The sequence below is a fragment of the Meleagris gallopavo genome, chromosome 3 (genome assembly GCF_905368555.1).
Source record: "Meleagris gallopavo chromosome 3, MGAL_WU_HG_1.1, whole genome shotgun sequence".
NCBI classification, from domain to species: domain Eukaryota; kingdom Metazoa; phylum Chordata; class Aves; order Galliformes; family Phasianidae; genus Meleagris; species Meleagris gallopavo.
Genome location: NC_139406.1, coordinates 3,977,501 through 3,998,383, shown reverse-complemented (window position 1 = coordinate 3,998,383; position 20,883 = coordinate 3,977,501). Strand labels below are relative to the sequence as shown.

The 20,883-nt window shown below is 46.1% G+C and overlaps 1 protein-coding gene across 2 annotated transcripts in view; it reads left to right on the top strand.

Annotated features, from left to right (window-relative positions):
• The first annotated feature begins 9,527 nt into the window (after window positions 1-9,527).
• The window catches only part of SALL3 (spalt like transcription factor 3), a 21,374-nt gene continuing 10,018 nt past the window's right edge, over window positions 9,528-20,883 (top strand). Inside the window, exons 1-2 of one of the 2 annotated variants that reach the window (XM_085220100.1) lie at window positions 9,528-9,606; window positions 15,229-15,320. In XM_085220100.1, coding sequence (XP_085076226.1) covers window positions 9,528-9,606; window positions 15,229-15,320 — 171 coding nt within the window. The remainder of the gene's footprint in view (window positions 9,607-15,228; window positions 15,321-20,883) is intronic. The other variant, XM_003204707.4, reaches the window with a different exon arrangement.

Sequence of the window (20,883 nt, the reverse complement as noted above, 5' to 3'; positions counted from 1 at the left end):
GTAGAATTACTTGAGGGTTTATTTTTCCATTTTAGTAACAACGTGCCCAAAGAAGCTGTGACCTGTGACAGAGGCTATCAGCCTCTGTGTCTGTCTATGCTTAGAAACTTTTTGAACCGTATTTCGTCCTACATTCAAAGAAAATACTAAGTGAGATCCACAGTTTGGCATGCAAAAATCCTCCAGAATATGGTTCTACTAACTTAAGTAAGATTTTAAGAATCCTAAGAATCCTCTTTCTGTAATGTGAAGGCTGTAATTTTTAATTTTTCATTTGATATCTTCTACAAACGCAGTGCTAATATTTCCAAAACATGTATTTTCTCCCCACAGTCACACAGTGCCCTCTTCTCCCTGTGTCCATGTAGTCTTGCTTCCCAACCACCTCTGCTTCACCTTTTTGCCCTATAGAATACCACTATTCTCTTACTACTTGATGTCTCAAAGTCTCCTACCTATTTTCCCAAACTGCTTTTTTTCTTCCTTTTAACAGGGCTTCTTTACCAAGTATAGCTTACAGGCTCTGCTTTCTGCTCTTCCTCCTGTTTCTGTTTTCATCTTCACGTCACTCTAATCCAAGCTATACTATAGGAACTGACACACATGATCTCATCACAACTGTATCCCAGGGTGTTACACACTTTATTTGTGAAAATTCACAAGTTATAGGAAAAGTGTCAATACCAAGAAAGCTTTTTCATCTTATCCTTCTGGCCAACAGAATCTTTCAAGAAGATTCAAATCCCACAGAAAACAAAACCTTCAAAAGCCTCTGACCACGTTTAAAGCTTTCTCCCATTTCTGCCCAATGATTAACATCAGAAGGCCAACAAACTTCTTTAGGGAATCAAGGATCTTTCTCAACCTGGACATCAGAATTTGCATGTTTCCACACTCCCTTATCTAAAACTGTATTCTTTCCCACATTCCTGTTATTTATATGGGTATGCAGTCACAGCTGATTAGTCAAAATCACTTATGGAAATGTATGCTCCTTAGCTTTCAAAAAGGTAGTGTTTCAGCTATCCTTATTTCAGAACACACAGGGGCTATCATTTAAAACTTGCAAATACTCAGAAAGAAAGTAGAAAACTCGGCTAGCTTTTGGTGGTAAAGGTGACATCTCTAACACAGACTGCAAAAATGCGACGTGCAAGCATGAAAGCACACACGGGATTTGCAAAATACAGAAGCATTTTGAAGAACGCTTGCATTCAAAAATATCAGACATTCTTTCTGGAGGGAGGATAGAGTGACACGAAGAGAAGCTGCTTCCTAATCAGGTGCTCCTGTACGCAAGCAGAGTAATCTAATTTGCAAGTAGGTGACCTATATGTCTGGGCATACCTGATTATTTATTCAACTAATCAAATTATATTGTGTCATTTGACGGCGGGATGTACACACTGCTGACATGATGTTATTTTTTGTCACCAGATAAGGGGAATTGATTCTAATCTATATTACTTTTGTTAGTCATCAACTCTTACACCTAGACCTGCCAAGGAAGCATGAATGCGTTTCCAGAAGTTCAATAGCAAACATATCATTTAGGTCATAGTAAAGATATTCAATGCTGAACAACAACAAAAAAAAAAACAGCGACCGTCATCATTTGATCAACTTTATCTCTGTAACAGCACTTGAAGAGCGAAAGCACGCTTCTGTATACCCCTCTCCTTCTGTACCCCTCCCACCGGTTAGCCTGACACAACTGCACATTTTCATTTCTTCATTTATTTTTTCCTTCTGTCATCACTTGGTTTTAAGAAGACACCGCTTCACATCAGGCTGAGAAACCCTGCCTCGATATCCCCAAACGCATTGAAATCTCAAGAATACCTTCTGCTCCCTTGTGTGCACCTGCAACGTCTGTTTTATAATTAATTTCAAGTCATGTCATAACCCAGACAAAAGGCTGTTCTCTTTTTTTTAATTCTTCTTTTTTTTTCCCCCTCTAACAATATCTCCTGGAAAGGTCAGTGAACAATTCTTCAGAGATGTCTGCTGGGATGGGGGTCTCATCAGGAGTTGTGCATGTCCGTGTGACCCAAGAGGCCTCACAGGATCTCGATATTTACTGCATCCACTCCCCCCATCTCTTTTTTTTTTTTTTTTTTTTTTTTTTTTTAGATGATGATGATGACCAACTGCAGCGTTTCGGTGCGGAGGAGCGAGGAGAGAAAGAGTGTTGAGGAAAGCTTTTAAAATATATGATGATGAGCCGTTCAGAGAGAGCGAAGCCTCGCCTGTGACAAGGAGCCGAGCGCTCTGACAGCAATTGCCGCGGCTGCTCTCATCGGCTGGGGCTGCGTCCCCGTACCGAGGGAGAAGGGATATCGGGAACGGGACATCTCCGGACCCTCAGTCCAGAACCCGCCGGGTCCCAGCCGTGTGCCCGTCCCTGCGTCCCGATGCAGGTGGGAGGGATGCTGGGCGGCCTTGCGGGGATGCAGCGGCGGCGGCGGCGCGACCCGGGGCCGCGGCGTTTGGGAACCCCGTTGCCCGGGCGGTTCAGGCCCGGTCCGACCCGGCTGGGTTCCGCCGTCCTGCCCCTCCCATCTCCCCGCCCGTCTGCTCCCTGTTCCCTCCCCCGGGGCTTTGGATGGAGCGAGCGCAACTTCAGCCGCCGCGGCCGCTTTCAGCCCTCTCCTCCCCGCTCTGCCCCCGGCTTCGTCGCCTCCCCTTCTCGCCTGAGAAGCGCAAAGTTGCGTTCAGTCGGTACCTCGGCTGGAGAGCGAGCTTAACGAGCCCATTAAATATGATCAACGTACCGTCTGCACGGAATGAAACCTTTCCCAATCCTGATTGCTCCAAAGAGGAATCACGTCCTACCTCCCACCTTCCCAACCTTCGTTCTCCCGGTGGACACACGCGTGTAATTACTGGCGATTGTGCAAACGCAGCCCTCAGCAAAAGCATGCCGGTACTGTAGGGAGGGAAGGCGAAGGGAATACCTTTCATTTAAGGCAATATACATGTGGGTTATGCTTTCTTTTCTACATCAGCCGATAGTTATTGTGCACGAAGCGGTATCGGCGGCTCGTTCCTTAATCTCTCTCTTTTCTTTTTCTTTTTCTTTTTTTTTTTTTTGGCTTTTTTTACAGGTGATCTGGAAATAAATGACGGATCGCTTTGTGGAAGGGCGAGGGGAGAGGACGACTCGTTAGTGCTAAGCAAGGAGCACCGCTGCCTGAGAGCACTGTGCCGTGATTGCTTTCTTACATAACTCTGTGCCTTCGGACTACGAACCGCTCCGCTCAGGGAAGAGAAAGAAGCATAAACCCAAAGCCGGGCCTTCCGAGAGCGGGGTTCCCCTCCTCTAGGAAAGCAGAGCTTCGGGGCACGATCATTAACTTCTCTGATCATCATTGGGTTTCTTGGCAAGGAGGCTGAGCGGGCTTTTTTTCTTAACCTCCTGTGTGGCTTTTTTTTTTTTTTCTATTTGCTCAGATGACATTCCCTGTTCCGATGCCCACCCCCCCGCTCACACAGACACACAGACACACACACACGCACATCCCTTCTCCTTTCATCATCAGCAAATAAAGATTAGGTGGGCAGATTATAGAAAACGTTTTCAGTCCTGTGCTGATCTTTATTCCGGAGCCTTTGTGATGATATTGATGATGATGATGGTCAAGTGGACAGTTTGATTTTTGTGTTTGGAGCTAGTTATAAAGAATCAATATTATATCAAGGGGTAACTTTCGTGATAAAGGACTTTAACCACTCCGGCTATTCATCATAAGTCTGTAGCAAGCAGATAGGTCAAAAGAAATTATATTGCACTAAAGAGTGTGTCTTCTTATCTCTCCTATACCAGGGGAATAAGGGACAAGCCGATCGATACAGGAGCTGCTGTATACTTCTTGCAATTATCAATAGCTGATTTCGTCTTTTGAGGCCTGAATCTATTAATACAAACCAATAATAATCTTCTGAGCATATCAGTAGCCAAGGGGATGAAAGTTTTTATACCTGACAGCACTATTTACAGAGCTAAAGTTACTGAACAGTGTTACATTGCGTGCGCATCCCTGCGGTGTGCAAATACACATATATGCCTTTCAATATCCATCTCACCAGTCATTCGGGGAAGAATACAGCCTTTTGCAAAGGGGCTAAAAACGTTGCTTTTGAATGTAAGCTGCACCTACGTGTACCTCGTGCAGCATGTGCAGACCTTCCTTACGACAGAAATACAGCATTGTCATCCGTGCACCACCAACACGTGTGTGCATCTATAGGTGTCTCCGGCAGGTATGCTTGCTCTTAAATGCGTGCTGCCTTGATAATAGCCCCATAGCTACGCGTATGAAAGACATTCTGCAAAGTATTTCAGATTGTTGCTTAAATGAACGTGTCATCTGTTAGGTTAAGGAACGGAAGTGGGTGGTAATTGGAGCTCGCTAAGTGTGAGCATAAGCTTTTGTGTACATGAATGGATGTTTATTTAGATCCAAGAGCAGAGTGATATGAAATAAAAGTAACTCGAATGTTTAAGGCAAAACGTTCAGGCACTGTTGTGCTCTAAGCTCTGTACATCTCGTGGTGGGGCTGCTTACTTTCCACACACACACAAAAATTGTAATAGAAAAGAAACATCTTTATAATTGACATTTGACATGCTGTTTGGCTTAGGCTGTGGTAGACCAAGCACAGATTTCCCTCTGATGGAAACATTTATCATCGTGATTGCTGCAGAGTGGCAGGTGGTGTTATCAATTACCTCTTCTTACCAATAATAATATTAGTATGGTAATATCTTTGCTCATGTGAGAAGGAATTAGCGGTCAGTTGTCGCAGCTTTAAACGGAAGAAATTATGTTGAATTTAACCCCAGGGTCCTCAAACAAAAGTTATGGTGGAAAAAAAAAAAAAAAGAGAGAGAGAGTGGGAAGAGAGACTGCTTCGGTTTGCAAGGAAGAGCAGGAGACGATAGAAAATAAAGTCGAAATAATTGCACGCCCTTTGAATAAAGTTGCTGAGCAAAATAACAATGAAATACAGCAGTCGGTTTGCACGGAATGCCACATCCATCTTAACTGCATGTTGGCAATTTTGATGGGCTTAAGAATAACAATCTTGCATAAAGCGTTAAGTGTAGACGGAACTACTTCTACGGTCTTTGTGGAGTCGATCCTGCAGATAAACTTTCTGAAGGCTTGCGCGAGGATACAAATTAAAGCAAACCCGTAAGCAGGCATCCCATTCACGTCCATAATAATAAATAATAAAAAAAAAGAACAACGGAGCGCTAAGAAGTACCTAATATTATTAACCGGGGGGGGGGGGGGGGGGGGAAGAGGAAGAAAAAACGCGATGAAAGGATACGAGAAACACCGCAAGAGAAGACAGCAAGTAGCAGAGCGGGTTTAGGTGCATAGAGCACAACAGCTGCTGCGTCCCACCGCCGGCACGGCGCTTCGATAGAGCGGGGAGCGGACACGGGTGGGCGGCCCTTCCCTTGCGCGCACCCGGAGCGGCGCGCACAGATTTGCGCGGCTCAGCCTTTCGCCCCCGAATCGGCCGCGTTTCTCGTAGCCCAACTTCAGCCAGAGCGTCGTTTCTTATTCAATTAGATTCACCCTCGAGTCAGGGAGATGAATTATAAAAGGCCGGTGGAAAATTTTTGCGGTGTAACGGAGAGATGCGGGGAGGGGAGGGGGATTAGAGGGTGGGGGGGGGGGGAGGCAGGGGCCGGAGGAACGCGTATCACTTCATAACTTTCCACCCTCCTCCCCAACGCGCCACTCCTCCGGGCTTTTCCCCGCGGGTCGGAGGAAGTTTCCCTCTCCGCATCGCGCCGTTTCGAGCCGGGCCGCTCCCGGGCGCATCCCCATCGCTCCCCGGGGGCTGCCGCACCTCGCCCTGCTCCGTTCCCATCTCTCTCCCGGAGCGGGGAGAGGGAAAAGGAAACCGTCAAATGTATCGCTTGAAACCCTAGAATATGGTAATGTCGAGAGATACAAATCTGGTAATTATGCCCTTCTTGACTGTTGTGTTCTCCATTGTTCATTAAGCATTAAAGACAGGATTATTTAATTTTCCACTTAAAGATTCTCTCACGTCCCGCAAAATCATATTAATTTTCGATCACTTTTTCACAGCAGACAAACTTTTGTTTCCGCAACGCAAAGGGTTGCTAGTTTTGCTTTTTTTTAAACACCGCTCCTGGAAAAGCATGTTTAAAAGGCTCTTCCAAAAATCATATGAGGCACTGAGCAATGGAAAATGCCCAAATTTAGGGAAACAAACAAACAAAAAAAAGTGTTGTTTGAACAACAGCAAAGAGATCCCTTCAGAAGTGAACTAGGTGAAAATTGACCCAGTTTTGCTACTCAGTGCAATTCGGGGAAAATGCTTAGGAGAGGTTAAAGTGCGTCCTCTTCCATCCCAGGCACACGCTGCAGATGTGGGGGGCGGCGGAGCTCCCTCACCTCGCGCAGACCGGGGAAAATGGACTTCGGCGCCTCAGGAGAAGCCCCAACTTCAGCTCCCTGCCCGCGGCTGCCGTGCCGCAATGCCCGCAGACGTTCGCTTTCACCTGTGCTCTGCCTGCAACATAACGCAGCATATGCACACGGCATAACGTGTTATTCGTGTGCAATAAATCCCCATTTCTGATGGGGGGGGGGAAGCTCAATTAATGGGCTCGTCCCCTCCCACTTCATACTAGAAAATCGCATTAGATTTCAGCCTTCGCGATCGTCTCCAGATATTTTAGATCAGACGCTCTCAGTACGACCAAACTTTCAGCGAGGATGGAGACACGCAGAAAACACGCGTTAGATTTATAGACGGCAAACAAGGCTTTCAAATTATAACGATCTACGAGAGGGGTCTCGTGTACGCATCCCGCTAAACGAAGGACAGAAAAGCACGCCCGTCTGATAGCCAAATGGCACAGATTTGGCGTTTCAGCACTTTTCCTCGTAAGGATCGCGCCCATTTTTAACGAATATCTGCACCGCAGAAATCACTGGTAGTCTGCACGTCACCGAGCTCCCTGGAGTGGCCTAAACTGCCGCTTCTAACTTTATTTGGTTTGCCCACCAGCAGCAAAGCGGGGGATAAAGCGTGAGTCCGGAGACGCGGTATCGCGACGCCCGAGATAAAGGGAGCTATCAGCAGGGAAAGTTTACACAGAGTCCTCTCCCAAAGCAGCCGGGGTTAGTGTGTTTTAAGGACTAGGGCTGGATTACACGGGCTGCGGCGGGGGTATTAGGAGGAAATCCCTTTCACTCGGCCTCGCCTCGCTCCCCAGCCTCATGCGCAAAGCTGTCCGGCGCTCCTCGCCCCCGCTGCGCGCCCGCGCAAGGGCCGGGGCCAGCACCGCCGGGAGTCAACCTGCAAGTGGAATTTAAAATAATAATAATAATAAAGAGAGAGAAAGAGAAAGGAAAGAAAGAAAGAAAGAAAGAAAGAAAGGAAAAAAAAATCAAAAAACAAAAAAAAACAAGCGGAGGGGAACAGCTGGCGGAACCTCCCCCGCACGGCCACACGCAAACTCAGGCGCGGAGCTGCGCGTTGCGCGGTGGAGATCGGCGACGGTGGGGTACATCCTAGCGGCGGCTCTGTGCCATGGGCGCCCGGCGCTGTCGGGCGAGGCCGCGCCCGGAGCGGCAACTCGTGGCGGCGGCGGCGGCGGCGGCGGCGGCGGCGGGACCGGGCGGGGCGGCGGGCGGGCAGGCGGGGGGGGGGGCGCGGCGGGGAGGCGGCCCGGCTCCCGGCAACTTGTAATGCGATAGAGGAGAGAGCGGGAGGGGGAAGAGGGGGATGGCTGTGCTTCTCCCCCCCACCCCTCCACCCCCTCCTTCCGCACTTTTAGGGGGAAAAAAAAATAAATAAAATGGGGGCCGAGGAGAAAAGCCGCCGTCGGGAAGGTGCGTGCGGAGAAGGGAGCGGGGAGGCGGCGGGCAGCGGGCTGGGGGCAGCCCCGGCCGCAGCCCCGGCAGCGCGGCTCGGGGGGAGGCGGAGGAGGAGGAGGAGAGTAGGAGGAGCCGCCGTGAGCCCCGCACCGCTCCCAAACTTGAAAGTTTATCTGCCCGAAATCAGGAGCGGCCGCGGGGCGCGCAGAGCGGCTCGGAGCGGAGCGGGCGGGGAGAGGCTGCCGGCAGCGCTGAGAGTGGGGCGAGGCGGGGAGGGGGCTGCAGCCCAGCGGTGACGGCGGCACCCGGCCCCAGAGCCGGGAGAGGAGAGATGCCGTGTGCCGGGCGGCGAGGAGCGGCCCATCGGCGCGTCCGCGAGACCGCTGTCATTAGCTAAGAGGACGCGCGAGTGAGCTGGGGAGGGGGTGAGGAGCGTCCCACAAAGTCATTCCGACCTGAGGGAGAGGGACAAAGAAAAAAACTTCCTACCAATGGACAACAGGAAGTGAGCACCACCACCAACGGGGAGCCTCTGCTCGGAGAAAGAAGCTGCAAGACAAAGAAGAAGGAAGGAGAGGTGAAAGACAAAACTGCCCGAGGTCTCCTGTGCGTGCGCTTCCGAGAGGAGAGAACAAAAGTCAGCCGGGAGGGGAGACGGAGAACAGGAGACGGGATGGGAGAGCGACGGAGCAGCACGTGAAAAGCGAAGGGAGCGAAGAGCGGACGACGCACACGCACACAGAAAAGAAAGAGAGAAGCGTTCACAAAAGTTTCTTCTCCAGGAAAGAAATTACTCACACGCACACAGAAAGCAGATGCCTCGCAGATCAACTTCTGGGAAAAGAGAGACCAGGAGAGACGAGGTGATGTGAAGAAAAAAAAAAAATCAGGAGGAAAAAAAACAAAAACAAAAAGAAACAAAAAAAACGAAGAGAACAGAAGAAAGCAGAGCAAAAGAAACTGAGAGCCGGGGGAAAAGAAAGACAGAAAGGCGAGGATCGTGACCTCCCCCGAGAAGCGAACCTGGCCCATATGTTGTGCACAGCGCGTGCAGCCCAGAGCCCCGCTGCGCGCTGTTTGCGTGCCCCTGCGCCGCGCTCAGTGCCCGTAGCGGGCGACGCCGCCGCGGAGCCGCATCCCCGGGCGGAGCGGAGCGGCTAATTGCGGAGCCTGTCCTTCATTTCCATATGCAGCCCGAGTCCGCTGGAGCCGCGCCAATCCCCGCTCGCCCCCAGCACCATTAATCGCCATGCATTATTCACTAGCCTAATTACGGAGCCCCATGCGCGCTCCGCGCAGCCGCCCCAGCCCGCCGCGCCCGCAGCCCCGCGCCGCTCACAGCCCGCCCGGCTGAGCCCTGCACGCCCGCCCGCTCACTCCGCTTTGGTTGCTTAGCCTTGCTTTTTTTTTTTTTTTTTTTTTTTTTTTTTCCTCTCCTCCTTTTTTTCTCCCTCCTCTCCTCCTCGGTGGGGTTGGTCGCCTTTTCTGTTGTTGTTTGTTTGGTTTGTTTTGCAACTCGACTTTTTATTTGCGAACAGTTATTTCCAGCCCCCTCCCCTCGCTCCCAATTCCTCCCCCCACCCCCCCTCCTTTCCACCTCCGCGTCGCTGATGCCTCTGCAAAAAGCAGAGTCAAGACGGCTCAGTTAGCAGCATGTCTCGTCGAAAGCAAGCGAAACCCCAGCATCTCAAATCGGACGAAGAGCTGCAAGCGGAGGTAGTTTCCGAGCACGGTAAGAGCTCCCGGCGCCTCTTTCTCTGTCTCTTTTGTGAGCGCGTTTCGGATGGAGATAGGTGCGTTTACGGTGCTGCTGAGCACGGGAGCGTAATTACTCCGCAGCGGGAGAACGGGAATTCGAGCAGCCGGGGGAAGAGGCGGCGGAACTGAGAAGTTCGCAGTTCAGCCAAGTTTCGGCAGCCCACCCCCTGCCCAAGCGGCCCTCCCCGCGATTCCCCGCCGGCCACCCGAGCGCAGCTCTCACGGCGGGGCTCTCTGCCGGGCCAGGCCCTGCCTCCTTCCCTCTGACCGGGCTCGGGCAGCCGCAAGAGCGGACACCGGGAGCAGCACCGCCTCCTCCACTCCTCCGTGCTTCTCGCCCTCTCTGTATTTTTTTTTTTTTTTTTTCCACCGGTTTTCCATCCCTCCCCGCCTCCCCCTCTCCCACCCCCCGTCTCCCTTGGAGGTTCGGGCCGGAGCCACGCTACCCTAGCCCTCCGACACCAAAGTTGGGGCAACGGGGGTCCCGAGGGCCGAGGGATACGATCTTCCCAGGTCTCGCCCCCGGGGCGGCCCCGCATCGTTGGCTGCCGAAGGCTCCTTCAACCGGGCGCTGGCTTTGGGGCGGCGTGGTTTGGGGGAGCCCCTTCCGGGCTTCGAACGGAGGCAGCCCAGGGAGAGCAGCGGGGTAGACTCGGGTATTTCCGAGGAGCCGGAGCGGCTCCTCGCCCCCCTTTTGCTCTGCCTCCCCCCGCCGCCTCCCGGCTCTGAGCGGTGGGAGGTGACACGGAGTGCCACTGCCGCCACCGGCCCCTGTCGCGCCGGCTGCAGGCGCCGAGGAAGGGCCGTTCGCTCGCCCATCCGCCATTCCTCGCTCCTTCCCCACACGCAGACACGCCACACTCGCTTTATGCATCTGGGCGGCCCGCTCTGCTCGTGAACAAGTGTCTAAAGCGGGACGGATTCGGGCTGTAATCGCTCCTAATTTCCACCTCGCGGGACTGTTCGTAGAAAGAGAGCGGCAGTTTTTTTTTTTTTTCTTCTTTCTTTTTCTTTCTTTCTTCCAATTGTAATAGCCCTAGGCGCTGCAGCGTGCGAAGGCATGCCGCAGCCCTTCCTCGCTTACCCCGGGCTAAGTTGAGGGCTTCCACTTCAAAGTTTTTCTTTCCTTGTGTGCACGGAAGCTCCTACCTTCTCGGCTTCGTGCAAAGCTAAGTGGGAGCCCCCGTGTTTTCTGCCTTCCGTGTAGGCCCTTTCCTTTATCCGCTTTCCCTCCCTTCAGAATGAAAAGAGAGAGAGTCGTTTTCCTGTTCCAAAGCTGTAAGTTGCTTCTGGAGGTGAGGAAAGGCAACAAAGTTGGAGCCCGAGGAGATTTAGACTATTGTATCTAAACTTTACCGCCTGGAAGCTTAAGGCAGTGTGAATCCTCTTCATCAGGTTAAAACATCTGTCAGCTCGGCAAAGCTGTAAGCCTTCCTCGGGGCGGCTGGGAGCCGGGATGTGTCCCACTCTGGCAGGGCAGTTAGGATGGGGTTGCTGCCACTGCTCCGGGAAAACCCACTGGGTATTGACAATAACCCAGAGAAATGCTTCCTTCTGTCACAGCGGAGCAGCACAGCACTGCAAATAGGAATAGGGTTTTTAGGAAGCGTTGGCAACGCGAAATAAATAAGTGCAGGCAAGCAGATGAGAATTATGATTTTATTCAGAAAGAGAAAAAAGAAAAACCAACACAACGGTTAGCTGAGCTCAGCCTCTGTTGGGGTGGATTCTAGGTTTGAGAATGTTTCACTAGTATTGCAGACTTTGAAATGCTCCGAACCCACTTCAGTACAGCAAAATAAAACCCCACTACTTCATTAGGACACTTCTGGCGAGTTAATAAATTGGGGGAAAAAAATTGTTAAACTAGGTTTTTGTTTTGTTTTGTGAATCTTATCTATGTCCATGTCACCCGAGATTAGAACAAGAGATATGCTAAAAAGAAACGCTTGCATATGGTGGGTAGATTAAGGACAAAGAATCTTTTTGTCATGGAAATGTTTTTTTTTTTTCCTCCCCTTTTTTGGGGGGTTTTGTTTTGTTTACTTCATCACATAGAATTTCTCACACTTGGTTTGTTTTGTATTGCCCTCAATGACTACATGATCAAATGAATGGATTTATTTCTGCCGAATGAGAAAGACAGTCTTTCCATCAAAAGGACTACATTGCATCCCAGTGAGGAATTTTAAAGCGTTATTATTGTGGTCCCTGAATAGCACAAAATCGGCTTTCACAGCAGCCCTAAAATGCAACAATGTAAATACTTTTCAGCCTTAGAAGGCTGTTATCAAATTGTGCTGCGTTGCCTTTTATTAAAACATATTTTAATTAGTAGAGTGAAACCCTTCGTAGTTAACGATTAACAAGCTGAAGTAGAGCTGTTGGTTTTTCACTTTCATTTGAGATCTGTGAGCAAGGTGGACTCAGCACACAGGAGCAGAGGGCTATCTAGTGCACATTAATGCAGTGTAAATCACTTACGTGCTGCATTAGGAAGCCTAACGATTGCTATACCGAAAGCAATTTCATAGGCCAGATATAACGAGTGCTCCCAATCTCACAAATTAAAACACTTCTCGTCAAGTCAGTATTTTTCATTTCTCTTCACAGCTGTAATCAAGGTATTGCTACAAAGCGTATTTTGCAACGAGCCAAAAGCAGTTCCCACAGCACGGGAATATCTGTGGGTTTGTTTAAAAGCAAAGTGTCTGAGCAGCATTATTTGATACGTGCAGCCTTTTCATTAATTTGGCTGTTATCTTCAATGGGAGAGGGGGGGTGGGCGGGGGAGGGGGAAGTTGCTGTTAACACAAGACGAAGCAAATTGGGCTTATTATTTATTTAATAAAATCATGTTTAATACTAGCTCGACATAGACTTTAAGTGAGGCATTTCAACGTGAACGTTCCCTAAAGGCAATCCCTTAGAGCAGAGGGACGTTCCTAGAAGCAGAAAGAAACCTGGGGAGCAGAATGGGCAGACTGACATTAGGCCATACTGCAAGTTGTCTGCACCCACCACAACTTCCCTGCTAACATTACCACGGGAGTTTAAGGACCATAATAAAGAATTTTATAGTGAGCCTGGGCTGCGGCGTAAGAGAACTGCGTTCAAACAGGGCAGTGGCATAATGGTGAGAAATTGTTTGAAATCTGAAGGTAGTCGGAAACGCCATCAACTACAAATTTACACTCAGAATTTTATCGTTGGAAGGGAGGATCTAAAATACATTTTTTAAGTTATTTTGAGGGGAAGCATTTACAGACGACTGGTGATGACATATTACTTCAGTACTTAGGCTGCAGAAGAGCGAATGAATGGCATCTGTTAAAGATACACTTTCAGGTTGCTAAATTAGAAGATAGGATGGAAATAATTTAAAAATAGCAGCAGAAGGTTTCCAATGGCTGCCCGTTGTATACAATAATCTTGGTTTCTCAGTAAATGTAAAGCTGTTCTCAGTAAACTGTAACAGCTGGAATTACATTTCTAATACGCTTTCCTAATTCAACAGATTAAAATTGAATCAGAATTATAGATACAGTGCAAAAGTAGGTACAGCATTTGTGTTTTAACATAGGTACAAGAAGAGGGGTTTTTACATGCTGAGAAGCACTTCTTACAGTGCACAAGTGAGTAAGGATGACAACAAATGATGCTTTGGACTTCCTCATGCGAAGTTTACTGCCAAAGATAGGTGAATGGGATACCGTACAGTCAACTGTGCAACGACAGTTTCCTCACCTGCTTTTTGCAGTTGTTTTTTAAGAGCTGAACCTGCCTGTTGTGGTGGTGGTTTTTTTTTTTTCTCCCCCTGCTCCTCAGTACAAACAGTGCTGAGTAAACCAATGGCTCTCTATCACACTGGTTAAGTGGAATTGGACGGTGCAGCTCTGAGTAGCTGGTAACTGCACTCAGTGTTGCTTTGGAATACGTTCACAGGCATGCATGCTCCCCTGTGGAAACTGCATCATCCTGTACGGAGCAGCCAGCTTCGTGTGAGTGTGTTCACCGTGTCTGCAAATACATTTTGAAAGGACGTTCCTACATGCAAGAATAGAGGTCATTGCGTATCGTTCAGACACTGCTGCCTTGAAAACTTGAGGAGTCACAAACAGCCGTCAGAAAACTTGGGTGATTCTTGCCAATGTCTGTTCTGAGGCTACTGGAAGGAAGATTTAGTTTGTTTGATTTAAAAACAAAGAGGCTGAATGACTATTGCTATAAACGGCCTCTTTGATAAGAAAAGAGAACTGAAACTTCTTCGTATAAATAATTCAGGTATTACGATAGAGATAGCATTAAAACCAGGTAACATTTGTATTTATATCCTTTATATCATTTATCATTTATATCAAGTATTCCAAGTGCTTTGGTCGATGTTATCAATAGGAAAATGCTTGGAATAATAAGGAAGCTACAACAATTAACCAATTTGCTGGTGTGTGTATAAATGCTGAAAGTAGACCAAAGTGGGTCAGATTTTATCTGGCGCTGCTGATCTTGAGGAATTCTTACCATCTCTCGAGGTAGATATTAGGGCTCCCTTTCTTGGAGTGGGAGGAAGGAAATTTTGAAAGGTATTGGTTTAGGATCTGTGTAATTAAGCTATTAATATGCATACATTTAGCTGCTGATAATTACTTGTCCTTGCCTAAGGAAGAGGAAAAACTACAATTCAATTTTCAGAGTGAAAATACACAAATTAATAAAGAGAATTAGTGCCATTTCTGAAAAATACTTTGGTTCCTTGGAAGATTTTCTTTGCATTTTTCCTTCATTTGATTAGTTTAGTGCCCAGCCTGGACAAGCCTATCTGTTGAGTATCCATCAGTCAGGACACGAGTCAGTCACTTTTGCTGATAATAATCCAGGTCTGGCAGGAAATTAAAATAGCTGAGTACTGACACTTTTTAGAAAATAAAGTATGCAAAAATCAGATTGTCTGTTATGTGACATTTGTAAAATGGGAGTGATTTTCTAGATTTTTTTTTCCAGAGGAAGCAGGAGTAAATCCAGTTCCAGCAGCAAATTTTTATCGAGTTGTACATTTCCATGAAGCAGAGGGACAAAATCCTGCTTCCTTTACCTTCTTAAAATTTACTACCAAACATAATGAAGGTTTTCCAGCAGTTGAAAAGAAAGAAAGAAAAAGAAAAATGGAATAAAAAGATGTGAATTTAGGATAAAATGTACTTTTAGGAGCTGGTTCAATTGTCGTGAATTGGGCATAAAGCACATTTCTTCTTATTGGTGGACAACTCTTAAAAGCTGGACAAGCCAGAAAAACAGTTGTTTAAAAAGATGCCAGAAAGCACATTTTTATGTGAACGTGAACAGATAGGAGACTAAAGAGTGGGTTTTTTTCTTCGTATTATCTTGCTGTAGTTAGGATACGTACAGTGAGCACACTTGGGCAGCATCTGTTACGAAGTAAGCTAAATCTTTTGAGAGAGCCTTCAGATAACTCTAATTGCTCTTTGGATAACTAACTCTTATTGCTGAACTCTAATACGGTGGGGGGTTTTTTCCCCTCTTTCACACCTCCCCCCCCACCCTCCCCATAATTTGGACCCAATCATTGCTTGAAAAGAAGCAGAAAAAAAATCCCAACTCCTGTCAGAGAGCGGAGGGTGCCAGAACCCTGGGGAAAGCCGTCCATCCCCCGCAGGATCCGTGGCCCAGCCGGCTGGGTGCCGGGTGGGGGTCGGATGGGGGTCAGATGAGGGTCGGATGGGGGTCGGGGCGGCACTGCAGGCTCCCGGAGCCGGGCGAGGTGGGGTGGAAAAGATCCCTCTCGTTTCCCGAGGAGCCTCCCCGAGGGTGGGTAGTTAGAAGTGCTTTGACAAGGCTTGCTGATTTAACCTTTGCCTGCTTTGCCCTGCCAGGGGTGGCCACTAGATGTCAAGCTCATAATACAATTAGTACATCTGTGCAGTTGACCTTGGCAGCACGGCTTACCACTGTTCTGTTAAGTGTTAAGACTGAATTTGAGTATTAACTAGAGATCCCTGCGAGTTTGCTACTTGCTGTTCAGCTTATCAAATGCCCATCTAATTCAGCAGAAGTGTTTTCAGTTCTTAGAGAAGGAAAATGTTTCCTTTTGTCAAGCCCAAAGTCCTGAGCTGCTTAATTAACCCTACAGGTGCTGCGGTATTTTAGTTTCAGTTAATCAAAACCGACTTTCTGGTCAGTTTTTCGGGAGATCCCTTCTATTACTACTGTTCGATAATTTTATTTTATCACCTTGTTGATACATCCCCAAAGATGGATATGCTGAAAGCTGGCTTGTTTGGATCCCTGTGTGGTTTGCTGTCCAGTGTAATAGTGCAGAATGGTAAATGAGCAAAATGAGCTGCGTGGCTAGCATTCTATCACCTAGAGTTTGCCCTTTCAGACACTCCTGTACGTGAATAATTTTACTCAAAGGAGTAGTGCCTTTGTCCCCTCCTGTACTTGTATATTCAATTCCAAGATGCTTAGGAGATTGAGGACTGGGCCCTCCGTTGGCTTCTCTTACTGCTATCCTCTGGGCACAGATTCATCAGCGCTGTGCCGTGGTTGTTCAGAGAGCAGCCAGCATCATTCTGTAGGGTGTTAGTGGCACAGCTTGACATCTGGTTAGTAAAACACTTCCCAAGATATGAAGGCTACGCAGAATCTAGTGTCCCACTCCTTGCCATCCCTTTCCTTGTTTTTAAATATCTTTATTATTATTATTTTTTGTATCATCTATGTGAGAAGTATTGACCACAATTTTTTAGGATTCCAAGTAAAACTTGTGTTCCAAATAAACTTACTTCCTACAAACAATATGATAAATTCCACGCATTCTGAAAGTAATGCCATAAATATGCCACGAAAGCCAAAAGAATAGCTCTCTGTATAATTCTAAAAAACATAACGCACATCTTATTTAATATCATATCTTGCACACGTATTCAAAACAACTTGCGAAGCTTGCATCTGCTCTGCATCTGCATACATGTAGCAAAGCAGCAGCAGCGTTTTAGATAACAAGTGCTTCACTGCACAGATTAGGAACTGCAAATATTTTAAACAGATTACAGTTAGTGCCTGTGCCACAGGTGGCTGTTACTTAACAAATTCTGAGATTGAGGCTACCGAATAGATCAAACAAATTGTGCCAGGTCAGGAAGAGTTTTTGCATGGCAAGAGTGCCCTCCACTGTTCAAATCTGTACTAACAGCTTTTGTGGTCTGAGAAAAAGGACAGAAAATTTTTCTATTGAGTCTGGAATTTCTTCTACATTGTTAAACACAGTAGGGGTCTCTATTTGTCTCCTCCTGTTTCACAGCTTGGGCTCAGTATGTGATAATTCATCTTTCTTTATGGGATTCAAAGCTATCAGAAAGAGTTAAAAAGAATTAATTTGCAAGAAAATAAACGTGTTCTAACAATTTAAGAAAACTTTCTTTAAAAGCTCAGTCAGTTATAAGAAACGATCAAGCTAAGGAAAAAGAAATACTGTTCTCAGTGATCAATACATTGTTATAAGGCTACTTTTTCCAAATAAAGGTAATTTTGAAAACAAATTCCTGTTTTTTTGGATATATTATCACCATTTATTTAAATCGTGTATAAAATAAGCTTGTTTCTTATCACAGTAAGAATAGTAAATGATCGTCCTGTGTCTGTGAGCTATGCTCAGTGTTCACAGTGTTGCTTGCTTAAATACACACAAAACGGCTGTGAGCTGCACTTTGCAATAATTACTAGAATTGCAGGTGAGATCTCGTGTCTTCATAGCTAGCAGATGTTTTATCTTAAGCTGATATTAACCCTCACAGGGTTGTGCTGTTTTGGTTTTTTTTTTTTGTGAAGCTTCTTCTCGGAATACACGCTGTCTCTCGATTGATGATTGGTGTCATTTTTCCTCTTGAAAGAAATTCCCATATTTAGAAAATACTAATACATTCTTCATATCAGCTCCCTGAGACCGACGCTGAGCAGTTCGAAATAATAATAAATCATACTGTATTTTCTCGTGCTTTTATTTGTGTCACAGCATATGGTCTAAAAGAGATGTTTCAGAAAAAAAATTATTGACACGTTTGTTGGATTCCGTTCCCAGACACATCTCTGGTTTTAATGCTTCGGGAGAGTATAAGCAATTTGAAGTAGATGAAAGCAGAGAAAATGTGGATGTTCTTACCTGATTTTATCCAAGTGTCTCCAAGTGTAATTTGAGACCTGTGTGATTCAGGGTAACAAGACATAGCAAAATACTGAATTTGTCAAAGAGCATCTTCTTGGAATGCTCCCTATTTCATACAACTCAGAAGTCGTTTCCAAAAGTTTATTTCCATTTACAAAACTGGACGTGATTTAATTGAAGAGAAAATGATCAGATTCAGGAGCAAAAGTGAAGGACGACAGGGTTGGTTGGGGCTTTTTCCAACTGGAAGCAGTTCCTAAGAAAGGCGGTGTTTAGTAAGCAGTGTACATTTTTGGAATGAAGCTGTCTAGAATGTAACGTTCAATATCAGTCCTTCTCAGAAAAGTATTCATTGTATTCTCCTTGCATGTGGTGCACGGAACAGAATACACCTGAGTAAAAACACTGGACTAGTGGAAGCAGGCTGACAGATCTGTGTGTGCAAATCAACAGCTGTAGCAATTTTGTCTCAACTCTGAATGTAATTTCTGTGGGCTGAAGGAAGCCCATCAGCCCTTTGCCTGCTCGCTTTCTGCCCCGCAGCAAGAAGGAAGGCCTGCACCTCCATCCCAGCCACGCACAGCTCCATCCTGCAGAACTGTGGCAGGACGAATCCCCACAGTGCCATTCCCTTGCACCTCCTGCACTGAGTCAGCAGAGCATCTGAGTAGCTTCAGGTATCACGATCCCAAAGTGACTTTCTCAAAACGCCTGAGATTGAATTTTTGGAGGCTAATTTTAGGGCCAGACCCCATTTTTGCAAAGTGGCAGTGCTCTGCTGGAGCCGCTGCAGTTCTGGTGGGTTGGTACCTATCTAGGAGCCTTCCCAGGTTCCTTTTGAGAGATGCTGGCTGCGATTTTTCACTGGTTTTCATAGGGTAAGCTTTATGCGCTGTAATTCATCTTGCATCCCGTAGCAGCTTCAGATTAGTCTGTTAGCTGTTAGACTGCTAATGAGAAAAAGAAAATAACCAGGAGGTTATTAGTGGCTGAGATCCTGACTACTTGACAAAACTCCCATTCAACATCTTTTGTGTAAGTAAGAACTGCAAAATTCAGCCCGTCTATAAGATTAAGCAACTGCTCGATTAATTTCCCCAAAGTCCTTGAAAATTTTCACTGCGTCTCATCCTCGCTGTAATAATATAAACAATTGTATCTCTTCAGAAAGAGAAAGAGAGAGAGGAAAAAGAAGGAAAGAAAGAATGAAAAAAATATTTTCTACTTAAGCTAATCATTTTGTAAGATGTCAGAAAATTAAGTAATATGTAGAAATACAGAAAAAAAAAAGCTTCATTTTCTCATGGAAAGTATAAACTGGAAGTAAAAAACATTTCTTTGCTTAACATTTTAACAGATCTAATTATTTTTTTTTAATAATCTGGAGAGATGGTAACATTCTCTATTACTTTTTGTCATTCATAATGTAACCAAGTTTTAAAAAAGAACCAAATATCCTTTCCAGTGGAGTCGTGTGTTTTTAAGCCTTATTCCCAACTGAAGTTGGCGAGTACTTATGCTTGAAAAGCAAGAATGCAATGTATGCCCCAGTACTGAAACTGTTGTTGTACTCTTCCAATCTTATTAATTTTATTGGCACTTCTAAGATGAGGAAAGGTCTAAGGTGGGAAAAAGTTTCTCATATGAGTATAGGTTGTTGGGCTAGGCCCATAGGCTGTCTTTCCATGGAGACTCTCTCAGCGTACTGATCAGGGAATGGGCCATCATCCATGGCAAAGCAGCATCTGTTTTGTTGTCAGCCGTGTCATCTGCTTGCTTACCAGTACAGAAAGTGGGGGCTTCAAGACAGATATCAGGAAACATTTCGTTACACAAAGGGTTGTTAAGCACTGGAATAGGCTCCGCAGGGAGGTGGTTGAGTCACCATCCCTGAGTGTGTTTAAAAACCATTTGGATGTGGTGCTCAGGGACATGATTTGGCGGAGGGTTGTTAGAGTTAGGGTAGTATGGCTAGGTTGTGGTTGGACTCGATGATCTTTAAGGTCTTTTCCAACCTGAGCAATTCTATGATTCTATAATTAACTCGTTTCATTTCTTAGGAAAAGACCGAAAAATTTATCCCAAATGGAAAATGCTTGTGAGTTTTTTTCTATGTCTACTTTGAAGTCAATTTTCACAGGATGGGCAACTTTAACAACTTACTCGCAGTTTTCTAAAATATTTTTCAAAAGTGGTCCTTGAACATTTCAAGACAGGTGATGAGATTGATATGCTTGGATTTGTAATTTGAAGAGCATTCTCAGGATTTTTAGGGCTTGAGAGTAGTGGAAAGAAGGAATTCAAGGTGATATTGAGAAAATAGAGCTCTGGGTCCCTGGTTCATACGGGTGAAAGGCAGGTCTTACTGTTTTGAAATAGTGCAAAACTTGTAATCAACTTCACTGAGAACACAAGAGGCCACTGATCAGCTGAGAAATACCATACTGATTTTTTCCACTTGTACTTTTTGCTTGGAAAATTATATTTCAAATGTAAAATGCTTCTTCCATGAGTTTGTGCGTTAGCTCACTGGGCTGGTTATTGTCTTGAGATGCTGAAGAGGTTCGATTGGTACCTCTGGCAGTGGGCAACAGTAGTTTAGATTTCTTTCAGAAGTTTATATATTACACATACTAGTTTTGATACATAGAGACCGTGAGCCTGTCTTAAAAATGCAGAAAATAGCACCTGTTCCAAAATAGGATTGTGAATATTCACATTTGTTCTTGAGGGTGATTGTAGAGTGTCTGAAATAATTAGCTTATTGGTGTCTGATCGGTTCATTGTAGATCAGAGAGCAGCCATATTTGAAAGGCCACATTTTCCAAATTCAGCACTGATGTCTTAAACCTTTTGCCCAAGGTTTAAGCTCTCCGTAAAAACAGAAGATTAGCGGTGCATTAGATGAAAACCTGGAAAAGGAGCCACCCTGTTTGCAGCTCCTTTTAGACACAATCCTCCTTTGCAGCTGTGCTTTAAAAGTAGTTGTATTGATGATGATGACGACGATGACAGTGATGGTGGTATGGTGATAATAATATGCAGCGCTTACCCAGTCCACCAAGTTTT